The 15,346-nt window shown below is 40.6% G+C and overlaps 1 protein-coding gene across 5 annotated transcripts in view; it reads right to left on the minus strand.

Annotated features, from left to right (window-relative positions):
- Nucleotides 1–3,772: 3,772 nt before the first annotated feature.
- Nucleotides 3,773–15,346, minus strand: part of MYO6 (myosin VI) — a 139,652-nt gene continuing 128,078 nt past the window's right edge. For all 5 annotated transcript variants that reach the window (XM_077306360.1, XM_077306353.1, XM_077306344.1 and 2 more), the window contains 2 exons: nucleotides 14,301–14,519; nucleotides 3,773–7,834 (listed from right to left, as the gene is read on the minus strand). In XM_077306360.1, the coding sequence (XP_077162475.1) occupies nucleotides 7,635–7,834; nucleotides 14,301–14,519 (419 nt within the window). In that variant the 3' untranslated portion in view covers nucleotides 3,773–7,634. The remainder of the gene's footprint in view (nucleotides 7,835–14,300; nucleotides 14,520–15,346) is intronic.

The following is a 15,346-nucleotide window of genomic DNA, read 5'->3' on the forward strand; positions in this document are numbered from 1 at the left end:
ACAGAACAGATAACATGTACCTGATTTCCAGTATCTCCCCAAAAGCTACTCCTCGGGGAGGGCCCTTGTGAACTGCATAGACCACCAGATGTTGCACCTAGAAAGAAGAATCCATGGAAATTGGAGGTGGGGGGATCTCTTTAGAATCCATTACTGTTCTCTGCTGGGTTTGGCCCTACAGCTAGATTCCTCAAATGTATGAAATGTTTATTGCCAAGTAACCTTGCAGCATGGGACAAAAGGTTCTTCTGGATTCTCATATTCCTAACTTGTATGCCCCTTTTGCTTCAGGGTGTTCTGTTCTGTGTGCGTTTTGCTCCCTCTAGTGATCAGTTTGATTCTGCATCACTGTATGTCTGATGTTTTTTTATGCTGAATGTCAAGCGATGTAATATTGAATCAACCACTAGAGGGAACAAAATGTACAGAAAAGGCTCTGAAGCAACAGGAACACACAAGTCACATACATGAGAATGTGAAAGAGCTCAATGACTTCAGTACAGAAATGAACTCTCCCAAGGTCTGATGAAATTTCTAAATGACTTTCCAGTAAATGTTAGTCAAATGCTTCCTAAGCCTCTTGTTTCCACAGGTTTTCAGCAAGAAAAGTTCTTGCAATTTTTCAAGCACGCCATTCAGGATGAATGAAGTTTTCAGGGAAGAGGGAAAAAATGATGACAGCTTCAAAAAACTACCAATATGGTTTTTTTTTAAAAAACATATAAATGAAGACACTAACAAATGCTTTTATTTTTGCTTACAAAACAGATGTACCTCATTTTCCACAGAACTGTCCAACTTCATTCTATATCCTTTACCATTCATGAATGCAGTGCTAAATGTATTTAATAAATGTACAGTGTTTATATGATATTTTTGTTACTTTTAAGCATAGATATCAGTGCAGAAGTCTATGGAGGAAGTATTACTACCAGTATTACTATATCCCAAACTGAAGGCAGTAAAGTGGCTGACACCTAGGCTAATGATTGGGGCAACAGTAATAGGGTAACTAGGTAGAAGTATAAATGCTGGTTAAGATATTGGGAACTTATTTAAGGCTTTCAGTAGTGCTTTGAAACTGCTTAGCATTATAGCTGGTTGTCAGGGTTCATCCCATAGCATTCCCCCACTGAACCAATGGTGACTATATATAAATAAACAACCATCATCATCATATAAATGATGGCCACTCAAATCATGGCAGTTTTTCCATTAAATAATCTAGATTGCAGTTTTCCCGTAATATTTTCAGAAGCTGTATGGACATTTTAGCTTTTATAGAAAAGCCCAGTGTTTGCAGTTATCTACAGTAGCAATAGGTCAGTCATTCATGATTTCCAAATACAGATCCACCAGACCACTCTCATGGCACATTTAGTTACAATGAGAAACATGCAGGATAGGAGGGGAGAAAAACCCAGCCCTTGATACTCCACCCGTCATCTGTATTGAAAAGTTGGTCTTTGGGTGTTCAGCTCTGCACAGGCCTCCACTCAATAGAGCCAGTGCAAAATAGGTGACTATCTGAGCTGGGGGTAGGGGTGGGGAGGATCTTTTCTTCTTCCAAACCATGTTAGAACATCTGCAGCCTAACCAGATTTTCATGGAGGAAACATGCAGGCCCAGCTTCAAATACTTTAGCACAGCATAGGCCGCAAGTATTTTCTCACTCTCCCTTATACAGATGCTCCACAGCCACAATTCATTTCAAATAAACATGCTTAGGATCATTTTTCACAAGTTGGTGTGCACTATGGCAGCATCTTATCAGGATTTAGCATTGTATATTCTCTTAATAAACAGCATTTTACTTGAAAGATCAAGTGCATTTCTGCTCTGGGTGTAATCACAGTACTCTGAATCACCTCTTTCCTGTGTGCATTTCGGCAAGTTTGTGGAAAGGATTTTTGCCATTTTCTCTTTCTGTCTGCAGCTTTCTACTCCTCCCCACATTTTCTGAGTATACTTCAGTCTGCACCATAGGAAAGAAAGACTGCAGTGTGGGGAAAACTGCTCTTCTGCAAATTTGGTTCTGTTTGTGGAAAGCTTGGATAAAGCCTGTTATCTTATCTAGGCAATAAAATAGATTGCATTCCACATGTGATTACTACTCAAGAGTCAATATACAGAAGGCTGAGATAATCTTCATCTATTTATTCTTCTATGGTGTCAAGAAAATATGCCTACCGTGCTGTACCTTTATGCTTTGCAGATACTGCGCCAGAGGTGAACACCTCCCCAAGAGAGAGTAATCTCAAGGTTACAAAGCTAGCACAATTATTTATGCATAAATGCACAAACCACTAAAGGGAGGGGGAGAGAACAGTTCAGAAAACATGAAGTCAAGTTACTTTCTCACCGCCTAGATAGCACTTAAGGCATATATCTGGAGGAGACCCAAACACATCATGGGCATTATTGGGGATGGCTTAATTTAAGGCTGCTCACTGTACTTTCATTTCAGAACAATTTTTTTGTATGTATTTGTTCATATCAATTTCTACTAGTCAAGCAAGAATTATTTTTACATGGTGGTTTTAATAATGAAACATTTGTTCTTGACCATAATTTATCAAATCAAATATTAACTACCAAATATCATGAGCAAGTTTTGTATTTCAATAAAATTATTTAACTGAAATGGGTTGAGGATTTGTATCTATGGTGTTTTTGCCACAACCTGCTTCTTTGTGATAGTTGAACGCTTATCTTTATTATTTATATATAGCCTGCTTTTCTCACTTGGACTCAAGACAGATTACACGGAGTGAGTCAATACAATCTACACAGGATGGGATACACAATAAGCCACACAGTAAGGTTAGGGTTGTAGAACCAACTGGTAATCTAAAAACAGAGCTGAAGCAGAAACTGTGTAATGGCCTATTAAATGCTGCAAATATTACATAGTAGGATCCTGCCTACAGTAGACTACCCATAGTGGTATAGACCAGTCCTCTTGAATCATTCTGCTTTGTATCATTTCCATAAAGCCAGGAGTCTGGGAGGTGTATTTGGGGGGGGGGGGTTGCAGCTCATCTCTTAAAGGAGTAGTAATAAAATGTTTCATAATCCTATTAAAACTCTGCAATTTAAAGAGAATTCAAGCAAATAATGCTTCTAGCCAGCTAGAGGTAATAGCAACCATAGGTCAAACTAAAGGTAAAGTTGTATGTCCACAAACAGATTGCTCATCTTTCTAAGTTTCTTTCACTCTATATGTTCCCTAGGTCAGTGGTCCCCAACCCCCGGTCCGGGGAGCAGTACCGGGCCGCAGATCAGTTGGTACCGGGCCGCGGCTCTTCCTCATCCTCCTCCCCAGCTTCTGCCTCGGGGGCTGCCCTGCCACTCTGCCGCCGGCTCACCTTTGGTGCTCTCCAGTGGCTGCCATGGCTGGGGCTCCCCTTCGGCGTGCCACTGAGCAGCTGCTGCTGGCAGCGCCCCCAGTGGGCAGTGGGAAGTCAGGGGCGCTGGCAGGAAAGCAAGTGGAACAGGGGCTCAGGCGGCGGTGACGTCCCTTGGCAAAAGACTAGCCCCCCCCCCCAGGGCCTCAGTAAAATTGTCAAGCGTTGACTGGTCCCCGGTGATAAAAAGGTTGGGGACCACTGCCCTAGGTAGTTGTCAAATAATTGTGTGTGTTTGTATGCAGTGGGAGACTATGAAGAAGGAAGATACGTATGTTTACTCTTGAGCAATCTAGAAAATATTAATTTGTGGGGCTTCCCCCCCCCCAGTGTAGCATATTATAAAACAGAGATTATATACAGTGTTTAATAGTAAGTATTTTTAATATGAAATGTTCTTCATTTATTTGTTTTAATTGCTACATGAATGGAGAGAATAAATGCAACATTAAAGTATTTCACACCTTTGCAATCACTTCCAATTTTTAAATACTATTCTAAACAGATCAAGAAACTATTTATTTTACTGCAAAATTCAGTACATAATTAAGGTCATTTGATAAAGTTCTTGAAATATTTAAATGGAAAATAGCCCAGAGATACAACAGATAGAACTACAGAAGATAAGCAGCTTGCCAGTGGAATGTAAATGGTCTGGCTGACTGGGATCAATACATTCTATGACCAAGATAAGTCCACAGCTGCATAGTTATCAACCCATGGCTGCAACCTGCATGTGTAAAAGAGCCATGACAGGTCAAATGCCTGTCCTGAAACAGATGATCAAGGGCAATCAAGTGACATTTCTGCATACATATTTTAGCAGATCTGGGGCATTTACACCAAACATAAGTAATGGGAAGCCAAGAGATAACTTCTACCTGCAACAGAAAGCTCAGGGCATTTCCTTTTAAGAAATAAATGACTGGTTTCTATTAATTTCTCACATTGATGCGTCATGTGGGGATGAAAATGTGGCATTCATCCATCCAACTGATTCCAGATAATACCAGACAAAATTTGGTATCATATTTAAAGACCACTTTCTAAAAGGTATTTTGTAGACAGGTTCAATTCCCGTGCAAATATCAATTTTGAATGGTTCACACATATATAACCCATAGCTTGTCTCTCTTAAGCACACAAGTAGTTGCCAGAAAAGATGTTAAATAGGAAAAAAGAGACAGTATTGGGTCCAAAACCCTTGCTACATGAGTGAAGCATTTCTATTTGCACAAGGGAGAATCTCTGAATTACACAGATTTGCCCCTTCAACACTCAGCACAGCATCACCTTGCGTATCACAGCCCAATCCCTTCCACACATGCTTTGAGTGAGCTACAGCAGCAGGAGGTACCATTCCCAGATCTCAAGATCCATTCCATACTTTCTGTACAGGTATACCACTTCTAACAGGAGTGCTGTTCGGCTGTAAGAGATGGTCCCTTTGCATGTTTTGTCCTACATACCAGAAGAGGAGGACACAGAGAGCATCAGATCTTATCTAAAATAGGAAGAATTTGTAATTCCACGTGCATTTTCATTTAATCTGAATAGGAAATTGGGAGAGGAAGGAAAATTTCACATGGTAACATGGAATCAATTATTTATTGCCTAAAACCTTAGTGGGGTCTACCATCTCCCATGTTTTAATGTAGGTGTGGGCATCAATTATAACAAATAAGACAAACAATAGAGACAGTATTAAGTATTAGAGAAACTTGTAAAGCCAATAATTTAATTAAACTAGCTTGTCTCACACACAGCCTATCACACAGTAGCTTGAGGATTTGATTTACTATGCTCTTAATTTGACATGCATCCATCTGAGCAATTTATTAGGACACTCAAATTATATTGCACCATTCTGATCTAATAAGGATGATAATGTTTCTCAAAGTGCAGAAGTAAACTTCTGGGCACAGTGCACCTCTGTGCTAAGCATCATATATACAAAAGCACTGAAAGAGGAAACACACCAGAACCCTAGACAAAAAGGGCTCTGTAGAGTGCCCTGGATTTTAAGATCTATTGATGGAATCCGGGTTGCAAGCACAGACTTTCATACTTACTCCCCTCTGCAACATCCAGCACACATCCCAAAAAACTGCCCACAACGGTTCCAGAATGATAGCTGATGTTGCATGGGGGACTGCAACAGTGACGGAATGGTTGTAAATTAGAGTTTACCACTTAAGCAGGCAGAACTAGCTATGCCCTGGCAACTGATACAGAATGCAATACATACTGGGGGCGAATTTCTTTGCTCCCAAGTCATGATTCCTATGACTCAATCAAAACTGCATGTTGGATTTTAGTCGGTACTGTTATACTTGGCTGTGCCAATCAACTCCGGTGTGTGTGTGTGTGGGGGGGGGGGGTGGAGGGCTTGAATGAAGCCTTCCACATGATGGTGACCTGCCACCAACAATCCTGGTGTTCTTGGAACTATGGACTGATTTCCTAGGCCATGTGCTAGAACTTAGTTTCTTTTCTCTGACGCACTCATCAGTTCCCATCTCCAATATAATGACAAGCCTAAAAATATGTTCAGTGTTTACATAATATCCAGATCTTCCTCTCTCAACCTCCCCCCCCCCCACACCAAAAAATCCTACCACAAGACCTTGGCAGTCATAGGGGAGGCTCGCCGCTTTATTTAAGAGTTACTACAATGTGAGGAATAGTTTTGCCACAAATTGGTTCTGCCATAGAGAAGTAATAACAGTGTCTATACAACATGTATCTCAAGTTTTAAATATTTAGGGCCCAGGAAAGTACACTTTCAAATATAATAATTAGCAACTCTGTTCTTCTCTTCTCCAAAGCTATTTTTTTCTGTATTTCCCCCCAGTATTGTTTCCCCAGAGTTCCTAACATAGAGCTAAGAGCAAGGCTTAATCTGCCGATGCTTGCCAACACTGGGGCTATCCAGCTTTATCAGTAAAGGCAACTTAAATCTGTGTGATACAAGAAATCCTTATACAGAAGAATTTTAATTACCATCAAGGATATTGTGACAATAAAGGAGAAAGAAACTCACAAAGCCTGAAGTTAAGAGATTAGTTACTTTAAAAGTCTGTAAGATTAGAAAAGTTTCATCACTTCAGCTTTATGAAATTAAACTATTTGAAGCACCATAGGTTTGTAATTAGATATTTCAGTGCTGCACCACTTATCAATGGTTTGAAAAATTCTGACAGAAGTCATCTAATCTACGTGCATCACATTGAAGTAGAAAAGGAGCTATCAAATTCAGCCTATACAATTCCCGTCAGGCTTTCTGCAGCCTTGGAAAACAAAACACATTTCCCTTATTCTTTCAATCAGAGGAGCTAGAGATGTACTTTGGGTTAACAGTTATGAAATAATATTTAACTTAATTTTACTTGGATAAATTGAGAAAGCATTTCCAAGAATGTTGTGACAGAAAAATAAAAATGAATTGCCTCAACAAATTCATATTGTAAAAAAAAAAAAATCAAAATGGGGGGCGGGGAGAATACACCACCAAAATTGTTTAATTTGAATTCAAATGTTCCAATGCTTCCATTACTAAAGTACTACAAACTCACACATCCTGCTCCCCAAAAATGTGGTCATATCTGCATTCTACTTAACACACATCTCCCAATAACAAATTGCCCCAAAGGTATACATGTATCAAGCAACTTTCAAAAATCAGCACGTAGTGTCTTTCATCATATAAAAGTCTGCTTTAACTTCTCCACAAAAAAAGTTAAAGTTAAGGCCTCACAATTCCAGTTGTCAGAAGCAGTGTTATTTTTTTGCTACACTATCTCGATGAAACTAACTTTCCAGAAATTAACCTTCTGTCAAAAAGATGCATGTTATAACATGAAGTGAAAATGCGACTCCTGACAGCATGTGCTTAGATCCTGGTAGTGTGTTACTTTACATGACAGTGCTCTTAGTGTTATGACAGACACTACATGGAAGGATCAGCATATGGACAAAAAGCAAACCATGTAGGTGACTGTAACACTTGCTTAGATCAACAGAACTAACAAATTCACTACACAAAACTTCAAAAGGACAATTAAAAACCATCATGATTAACAAAACCTGTTACTTTATATTAAATATATCTGCCTAGGATTACGGAATGTTTTAAGTGTCCTCTATTGCTCAGAGGAACCCTTCCCTTTATTGTGAAGGTAGGAGGAGCTCTCAACGGCCAAATGCAAACAGTGCAAAGTGACTACTTTATTTCAGCAAGTTCTGCAGCATAGCCGTGGCGTAGGTAGGCCGCGCTTGTTTGCTCTCAATGGCATTCTGAAGGTACTGGATGCCCCCACAGCGCTCCCAGATCTCTTCAAACTGCCTGGGTAGAATTTCGGCACCACGCTTGCGAGTCAAGCCTGTCTCTTCAAGACTGAGCTCACACATCTCCATGTCATCCTTGCCTAAAACAAAGAAAAACAAGAACACCAGCTTCACAAAATATACCAGATGAAACCATCTTTTCTGCTACACAAAGACTACTCCACATTCTTTTGAGCAAGGTGGTTTACTGGTCCCTGAAATCAAGCCAGAAGCTAGAGAATAAAATTGTTGGACCTCTGTGCAGGATTGTCAAGCCTTTCTGGACCCCAATGATTGGCCCTGGCTTTATAAAGGAGGCCAGGATACACGTGAGATGCATTGCCTTGGATATTTAGGATTGTATTTTATCACAACTATCTGTCAATTCCTCACTCTTCAGTCTGTGGCACAATGAGTAGATAGCCTGTCCGGAAATTTCCCTTAACATGTAAAGGTGACTGAGCAGAGAGAAAGCTGGGTTAACAGCATTGTCCGCAGTAATGGCTTGTGTGGGAATGCTGATATGCTGTGAGGCAATGCTGGTACATTACTTTTATGTTATTTATTAAATTTATATACCGCTCTCCTCTATGGCCCAGAGCAGTTTACAACATGATTAAAAATACAATACAAAACGGTAATCCATACTAAAAGTTAGTCTCAATAACATTGGATTGACAATATTAATCATTTAAAACATTTAAAACCATTTAAAACACTTAAGATAATAAATTAACAGATTGACTGGATCCTAATTAGTTCACTCTCAATGTCACAGCACATGTTTGGTGGGGGGGTTCTGGCTGGCCCAGTAAACACTGGCCCTAATCAAAAGCTTGGTGGAAGAGCTCCCTTTTGCAGGCCCTGCAGAACTGTGCTAGCTCCAACAGGGCTCAAATCTCCTCTGGGAGCTCATTCTACCGGGGGGGGGGGGGGCTGGATAGAAAACACCCTGGCCCTGGTTGAGGCCAGATGTGCTTCCTTAGGAGCAGGGATTACTAGCGGGTTGGAGTTGGCTGAGCATAATGCTCTTCAGGAGGCACAGACAGAGAGGCAGTTTCTCTCTGAGGAATACCAACGAGTGAGGACTTTACCGCATAAACTTCCTGTGTGTCCAAGATGGCTGTAAGCCCAGCTGATTCAAGTGGAATGTACAACCAACCAAGACCTAATGATTTTAAACACTCTGTATCACACAAACAACTTTCACAGAGACTTTGTGTGCTTCTGTCAAGTTCTTTCATCTCCCCCAATATGCCACATGACACACACAAATGACAACAACAGAGCCTTCAGCATTTTTAATAGGAGTCTCAGCCAATCCTTAGAATGATAAGGGTTTTCACAAGCTTCAGAGTATGTATCAAGAATATTATGAGAAGTACACAACTGTAACCAACACCACCTTAACTAAACAAATCTAACTACAAATATAATGTACAATAAATGAAGATTGCTGCTGTTGCATCATCAGGCTGAACAAGTCCTCATGGCAATTTCTTTAAAATGGCATTGGTGGCCACAGGTTGGATTCGTGTCCACTATATTGTGTAGCTTGGCTCGGCATCTAGGATTGCATTGGTAATATATATGCTTAATAAAATCACAAGCCACTTAACTTTGATCAACACTAACATGAAGAATGTGTCTATTTCGTTCTCTAGTGCAGCAGAAAAAGATTTTGCCCCCTATTCCGCTCCTCACTGCAACTTCCCAGATTGTGCTGCTCTTACTTGGCCTTCATAAAAGACTTTGAAAGAGAAGCCAGGGAAAGATCCATTCAGCCAACTTAGTGTCATTATTACCACAGAATCACTTGTTTCGACCGCTTAATACTAAATTTAACACTGTACCATCAATTTTCTAAAGACAAATACTGGGATTTCAAATTCAGTAATCTAGTCCTAGTATATTGTTTACTAGATGTCTTATGCTGACTGACTGAATTGTTCTTTATATTTTGTAACTGTCAGTCTCAGCAAGAAGGAAATACATTTCCCTTCAGAAGACACACCAGCCATTGACAATTCATGGGTTCTCTTGGCTGATGTGCTACTATAGAACCAGATGTAAACAGGATTTCTATTTGTGTATGTAATTTCATGTGCTAGTACTCATTCCCATGGAAGTAAAAGGAGAAGTCCCTGCTTGTCCCCCCCATGTGTGTCACTGAGTTGTTTGGTTGGGGAAAGGGTAGAGTTCATTTTGCTGGTATGCCCAGTCCCATCAGAACTCAGAAGCTAAGCATTTTTAAGGAATCTAGTTTCTGTAAATGAAACCAAATCCTCTGGACCAGATGAATTGCATCCAAGGGTACTAAGGTATAATTTCTGAGCCTCTGTACATTATTTTTGACAATTCTTGAAAAACAGGTGAAGTGCCAAAAGATTAGGGGTGGGCAAATGTTGTCCCCATCTTTATGAAGGGGGAAAAGGAGGATCTGGGTAACTTGACATCTATAGCTGGCAAAATTTTAGAACAAATCATCAAACAGTTAATCCTTGAGCAGCTAGAGCAGATGGCTGTAATTACTAAGAGTCAGCATGGCTATCTCAAGAACAAGTTATGTCAGGCTAACTGTATATCTTTTTCTGAGAAAGATATTCCCTTGCTAGATCAGGGGAATACTGTGGACATAGTCTATCTTGATTTCACTAAGGCTTTTGATAAGGTTCCACATGATATTCTTATTGACAAGTTGGTAAAATGCGGTATGGATCCTATTATAGTTAGGTGGATCAAGAACTGGTTGACAGATAGCACTCCAAGGGTGCTTGTAAATGGTTCATCATCTTCTTGGAGAGGAGTGACAAGTGGAGCGCCTCAGGAATCTGTCCTGGACCCCAAGTTGTTCAAAATATTTATAAGTGATTTGGATAAAAGAATAGAGGGGGTACATTAAATTTGCAGATGACACTAAACTAGGAGGGGTAGCAAACATACCAGAAGACATAATCAGAATACAAGATTATCTTGACAGGGTAGAAAATTGGGCTAAAATGAATTTCAATAGTGATAATTGTAAAGTTCTTGATTTAGGTAGGAAAAATCATATGCATCACTATAGGATGGGCGAGACTTGTGTTGGTAGTAGTACATGTGAAAAGGATCTGGGGGTGTTAGTAGACCAGACACTGAACTTGAGTCAGCAGTGTGACTCAGTAGCTAGAAAGGCAAATGGGATTTGTGGCTGTATTAAAAGAATTATAATGTCCAGATCACATGAAGTAATGTTACCACTATACTCCGCTTTGGTAAGACCTCACTTGGAGTATTATGTTTTGGGCATCACAACTGAAGAAATATGCAGAGAAACTGGAGTATGTCCACAGGAGGACTATGAAGATGGTGAGGGGTTGGAGACCAAGTCATATGAGGAAAGGTTGAGGGAGCATGTTCTGTTTAGCCTGGAGAGAAGACGACTAAGAAGTGATATGATAACCATCTCCAAATACTTGAAGAGCTGTCATAGAAGATGGAGCAGAGTTGTTTTCTGTTGACCCCAAAGAGTCAGACCAGAACCAGTGGGTTGAAATTAATTCAAAATCATTTTTGGCTAAGCATCTGGAAGAAGTTCCTGACAGTTAGAGCAGTTTCTCAGTGGAACGGGAGGTGGTAGGCTCTCCTTGGAAGGTCCTTTAAGCAGAGGTTAGATAGTCTGTGACAGAAATTCTGACTTTGTGAACTTAGGCAAATTGTGAGTGGGTGGGCAGGAAAGGATATGCCAGTGTTTGTCTCTTGTGGCCCTTCCTTGCATGTCCAAGGAATTGCTGATGACTACGGTGGGATGGTACGTGAAGTTCCACTAGGCCAGGCTGGATTCTGGAGGTCTGGTGGGGGGGGCACTTGGGCATGAAATTGGGGTCACTGTGGGTGGACAGGTAATTATGAGTTCCCGCACCGTGCAGGGGGTTGGACTAGATGACCCTGGAAGTCCCTTCCAACTCTATGATTCTATGAATCCCAGGGCAGGCAATGGCAAGCCACCTCCAAACATCTCTTGCCTGGCTGCCAGATAATTTTAGGATCTTCTGGCTACACATATCATATGATAAATAAAATAATTTTGAGCTATAGGAAGTGGACAAGGGGACTCACTAAACTCCATCCATTGTTTCATTACACATGGTGCTCCTAATTGCAGAGATCTTCAGCCTATTATTAGACAAGTTTGTGTATGAAGCTATACTGAAACGGCATAATTTTAACATAAAATATTATTCTTAATCTATGATCTACTGCAGGGGTAGTCAACCTGTGATCCTCTAAATCAGTGGTCCCCAACCCGCAGGCTGTGGCCCGGTGCCAGGCCGTGAAGGCCTTGGCGCCGGGCCGCGGCTCCTTCTTCCCTCCCCCCCCGAAGCGAGAAGCTTGCCAGGCCACGAGCAAATCGGCCGCCAAAGCGGCCGATTAGCTCGCGGCCCGGCAAGCTTCTTGTTCCGGGAGGGGAGGGAAGAGAAGCTTGCCGAGCCGCAAGCTAATTGGCCGCTTTAGCGGCTGATTTGCTGGCAGCCCGGAGGGGCTGGGAGGGAGAGCCGCAGCCACCGGCATGGCGGCGGCGCAAACGTTTGTGCGCGGCAGTCCGCACATGCGCGGGCCCCCGGGCCGCCCTCTCCCCCCACTCCACCGCAGCGGTCCGCAGCGGCTGAAAGCTTGCGGACCACTGCTCTAAATGTCCATGGACTACAATTCCCATGAGCCCCTACCAGCGTTTGCAGTTCATTATAGTCCATGAACATCTGGAGGACCACAGGTTGACTACCCCTGATCTACTGCATGGTAAATAATTAAAGATTACTAAAGAAACAGATTCCCCTTTTTTGGGTATCAATGTTTAATAATCTTTATATTTCTAAGTAAATATAATATGACTTAGTATATTTAATGACATGTGAACCAATCTGAGTACTAACTTCTTATTGGAAACAAAAAGTGAATGTCTTGACAAGCTTCCAATGTTTAAAATTACCAAATCATTTTGGTAATTCTGTTGAAGTTTGCTGGAGATCAAAAGCCTTTTTGCATCTGCATCTCTTGAGTGTGTTAACAGATTTCATTCACTGAAAAACATTCATGTTCGATTTGATAGAATTATCTATCAAGCCAGCTTGGTGTAGTGGTCAGAAGTGCAGACTTCTAATCTGGCAAGCCAGGCTTGATTCCGCGCTCCCCTAGAGGCAACCAGCTGGGTGACTTTGGGCTCCCCACACAGCCCTGATAAAGCTGTTCTGACACAGCAGGAATATCAGGGCTCTCCCAGACTCACCCACCTCACAGGGTGTCTATTGTGAGGAGAGGAAAGGGAAGGCGACTGTAAGCCACTTTGAGACTCTTTCAGGTAGAGAAAAGCGGCATAGAAGAACCAGCTCTTCTTCTTATCTGCAATAGTAAGTTGATACCAAAACCATCTCTTGGTGTTACAGTCATCAAGAGTTCTTTGGGTATTTGTTCTCTGGGTAGGAAACTAGGGATGATCTACTTTTCCTTCCCTCTTTTTAGCTCCTTTAACTATGGTTCATAAGAGTGTCCGATGGACTTCAGAGAACTTTTCTGGGGCACAGAACAGGCTATCAGAAAAGTCAAACAATGATTCACTTCTCTTTTTTTCCTGGGTCCAACTCACAGGTCTGAGATTTTATTCATTGTTTTTTTAAAAAAATACCTTTATTTTACTTCTCATTGAACAGTTTCAAACTTTGGGTCAAATATATCTCAAAGTGGTACCTCAGACATAAAGGTCAATAAAGTAGTGACAGTTACATGTAACCACACAGAAACTTTTAATTCAGTATATATATTTTTAAGTGCACATAAACCAACCATTACCTCACTTTGAAACACACTCTAATATCTGTCACTGCACTTTACAGTATGTATTAAGACAGTTCCAGCACTTAGCAAATAAGGATCAAGACAACAATTGATGTGGACCCCAAAATTGTGGTCAGCTTTAAAGTTTGCATACATTAAGTCTGAAATTTATTATGAGAGGTCACCATTGGGGATTATGAAGCACAAAATTTTCAGTGATTTCATTTTTACTTGTTGCAACAGTGATCAAAAAGTTAGTTCATTGAATCAAAATCTGGCTTTCTGCTTCTGTATTATTTCACTAAAACTTCAAAACCAGTCTTATTTAACCTCTTTTTAGCTTCAACACAGTTAAGAATTTATCTGCCTTTTTTTAGCCACCAAACAAATTTTATATAATTCCATTTTAAATGGGGATAGATTCAAATGGGCAGCCGTGTTGGTCAGAAGTAGCAGAATAAAATCCGAGTCCAGTAGCACCTTTAAGACCAACAAAGATGTATTCAAGGCGTGAGCTTTCGAGTGCAAGCACTCTTCGTCAGACTAAGAACTGACCATCATAACAGTAGGAATATACTTTTTGCTTATATATCCCTACTGTTATGATGGTCAGTTCTTAGTCTGAGGAAGAGTGCTTGCACTCGAAAGCTCACGCCTTGAATACATCTTTGTTGGTCTTAAAGGTGCTACTGGACTCTGATTTTATTGTTCCATTTTAAATCCACATTAAACATTTTTTTTTAAAGGTATACTAACCAGCTACTAGCAAGATGGGTGGTTTATCAGGATGGAGTTCCATCTGACGAGCAATCCAAGGTCCATCAAAATGTGCATACCACCAACCTTTCTTCTTGTTTTGAGGATCTTTGTACTGGTCTGCTGGACGGATGAAAGGGATACGGAAGTAGCGCTGCTGGCGGTTCATTTCAGTCTCCTGCTGCTTGGCAGATAACTGACTGGTTGGGTTCTGTTGAGCTATTAAGAATAATCAATGTTAAAATGTGTAGATAATTCAATCTAGCACCACAACCTTTGCTGTCTCTATAGCAAAATCGTGAGAATTTTGAAGATATATTAAATTTTTTTAAGTGAAAATAAGCAATATTTTCTAAACATGTTCTGAAACGCTATTGATTTAGGTTGCAACCACAATGGCTCTCTGGGTACTGTAAGGCCCATTGCTGCAATCACTTTACAGTGGCAGTGTACTGCCTTATAATTAGGATTAAGCCAAATGACAGTACCATGTTGGCTTGGGTAAGAATAAACATTCTTTAGTTAATAAAGCCAACACTACAGTTACCAACATGAAAAGATTAGTTGCTTACCCTTGAATATAAGGCAATGTTTGCAGCAAATTATTTTACAGTTTTCTAAGTAAGTCATTAGGGCAAGTAAAGGAGGGGAAAGACTGAGACGGGGATAAGCCAAAAAATAACATCTCTTCTTGGCTTATTTTACATTCGTCATACTAAGACAGATGGGGAAAGTCAAGCTCTGAACTTGGCAAAAACACCATTTAAAAATTGATAATTGAAAAGGTTAATAGCTTTTCTATTATACCATTTAGAGTTATATTATACCACTAAATTATACCATTTAGAGTTTCTGATAGACCAACAGAAGATTGTTAAGTGGGGCGATCCACTGGTCAAGAAAGCTACATATGAAGGTAAGTACTTTGTACTTGATTGTATCTTTGCAGCCAGCCAGCCACTTTCCCAGTAAAATCAGTTCTATCAGGTCTATGTTTATAGAAGAGTGGAACCCTTAACCATAACAGTTCATTTGAAAAAAGCAGA

The sequence above is a fragment of the Paroedura picta genome, chromosome 1 (assembly GCF_049243985.1).
Source record: "Paroedura picta isolate Pp20150507F chromosome 1, Ppicta_v3.0, whole genome shotgun sequence".
In the NCBI taxonomy this organism is placed as follows: domain Eukaryota; kingdom Metazoa; phylum Chordata; class Lepidosauria; order Squamata; family Gekkonidae; genus Paroedura; species Paroedura picta.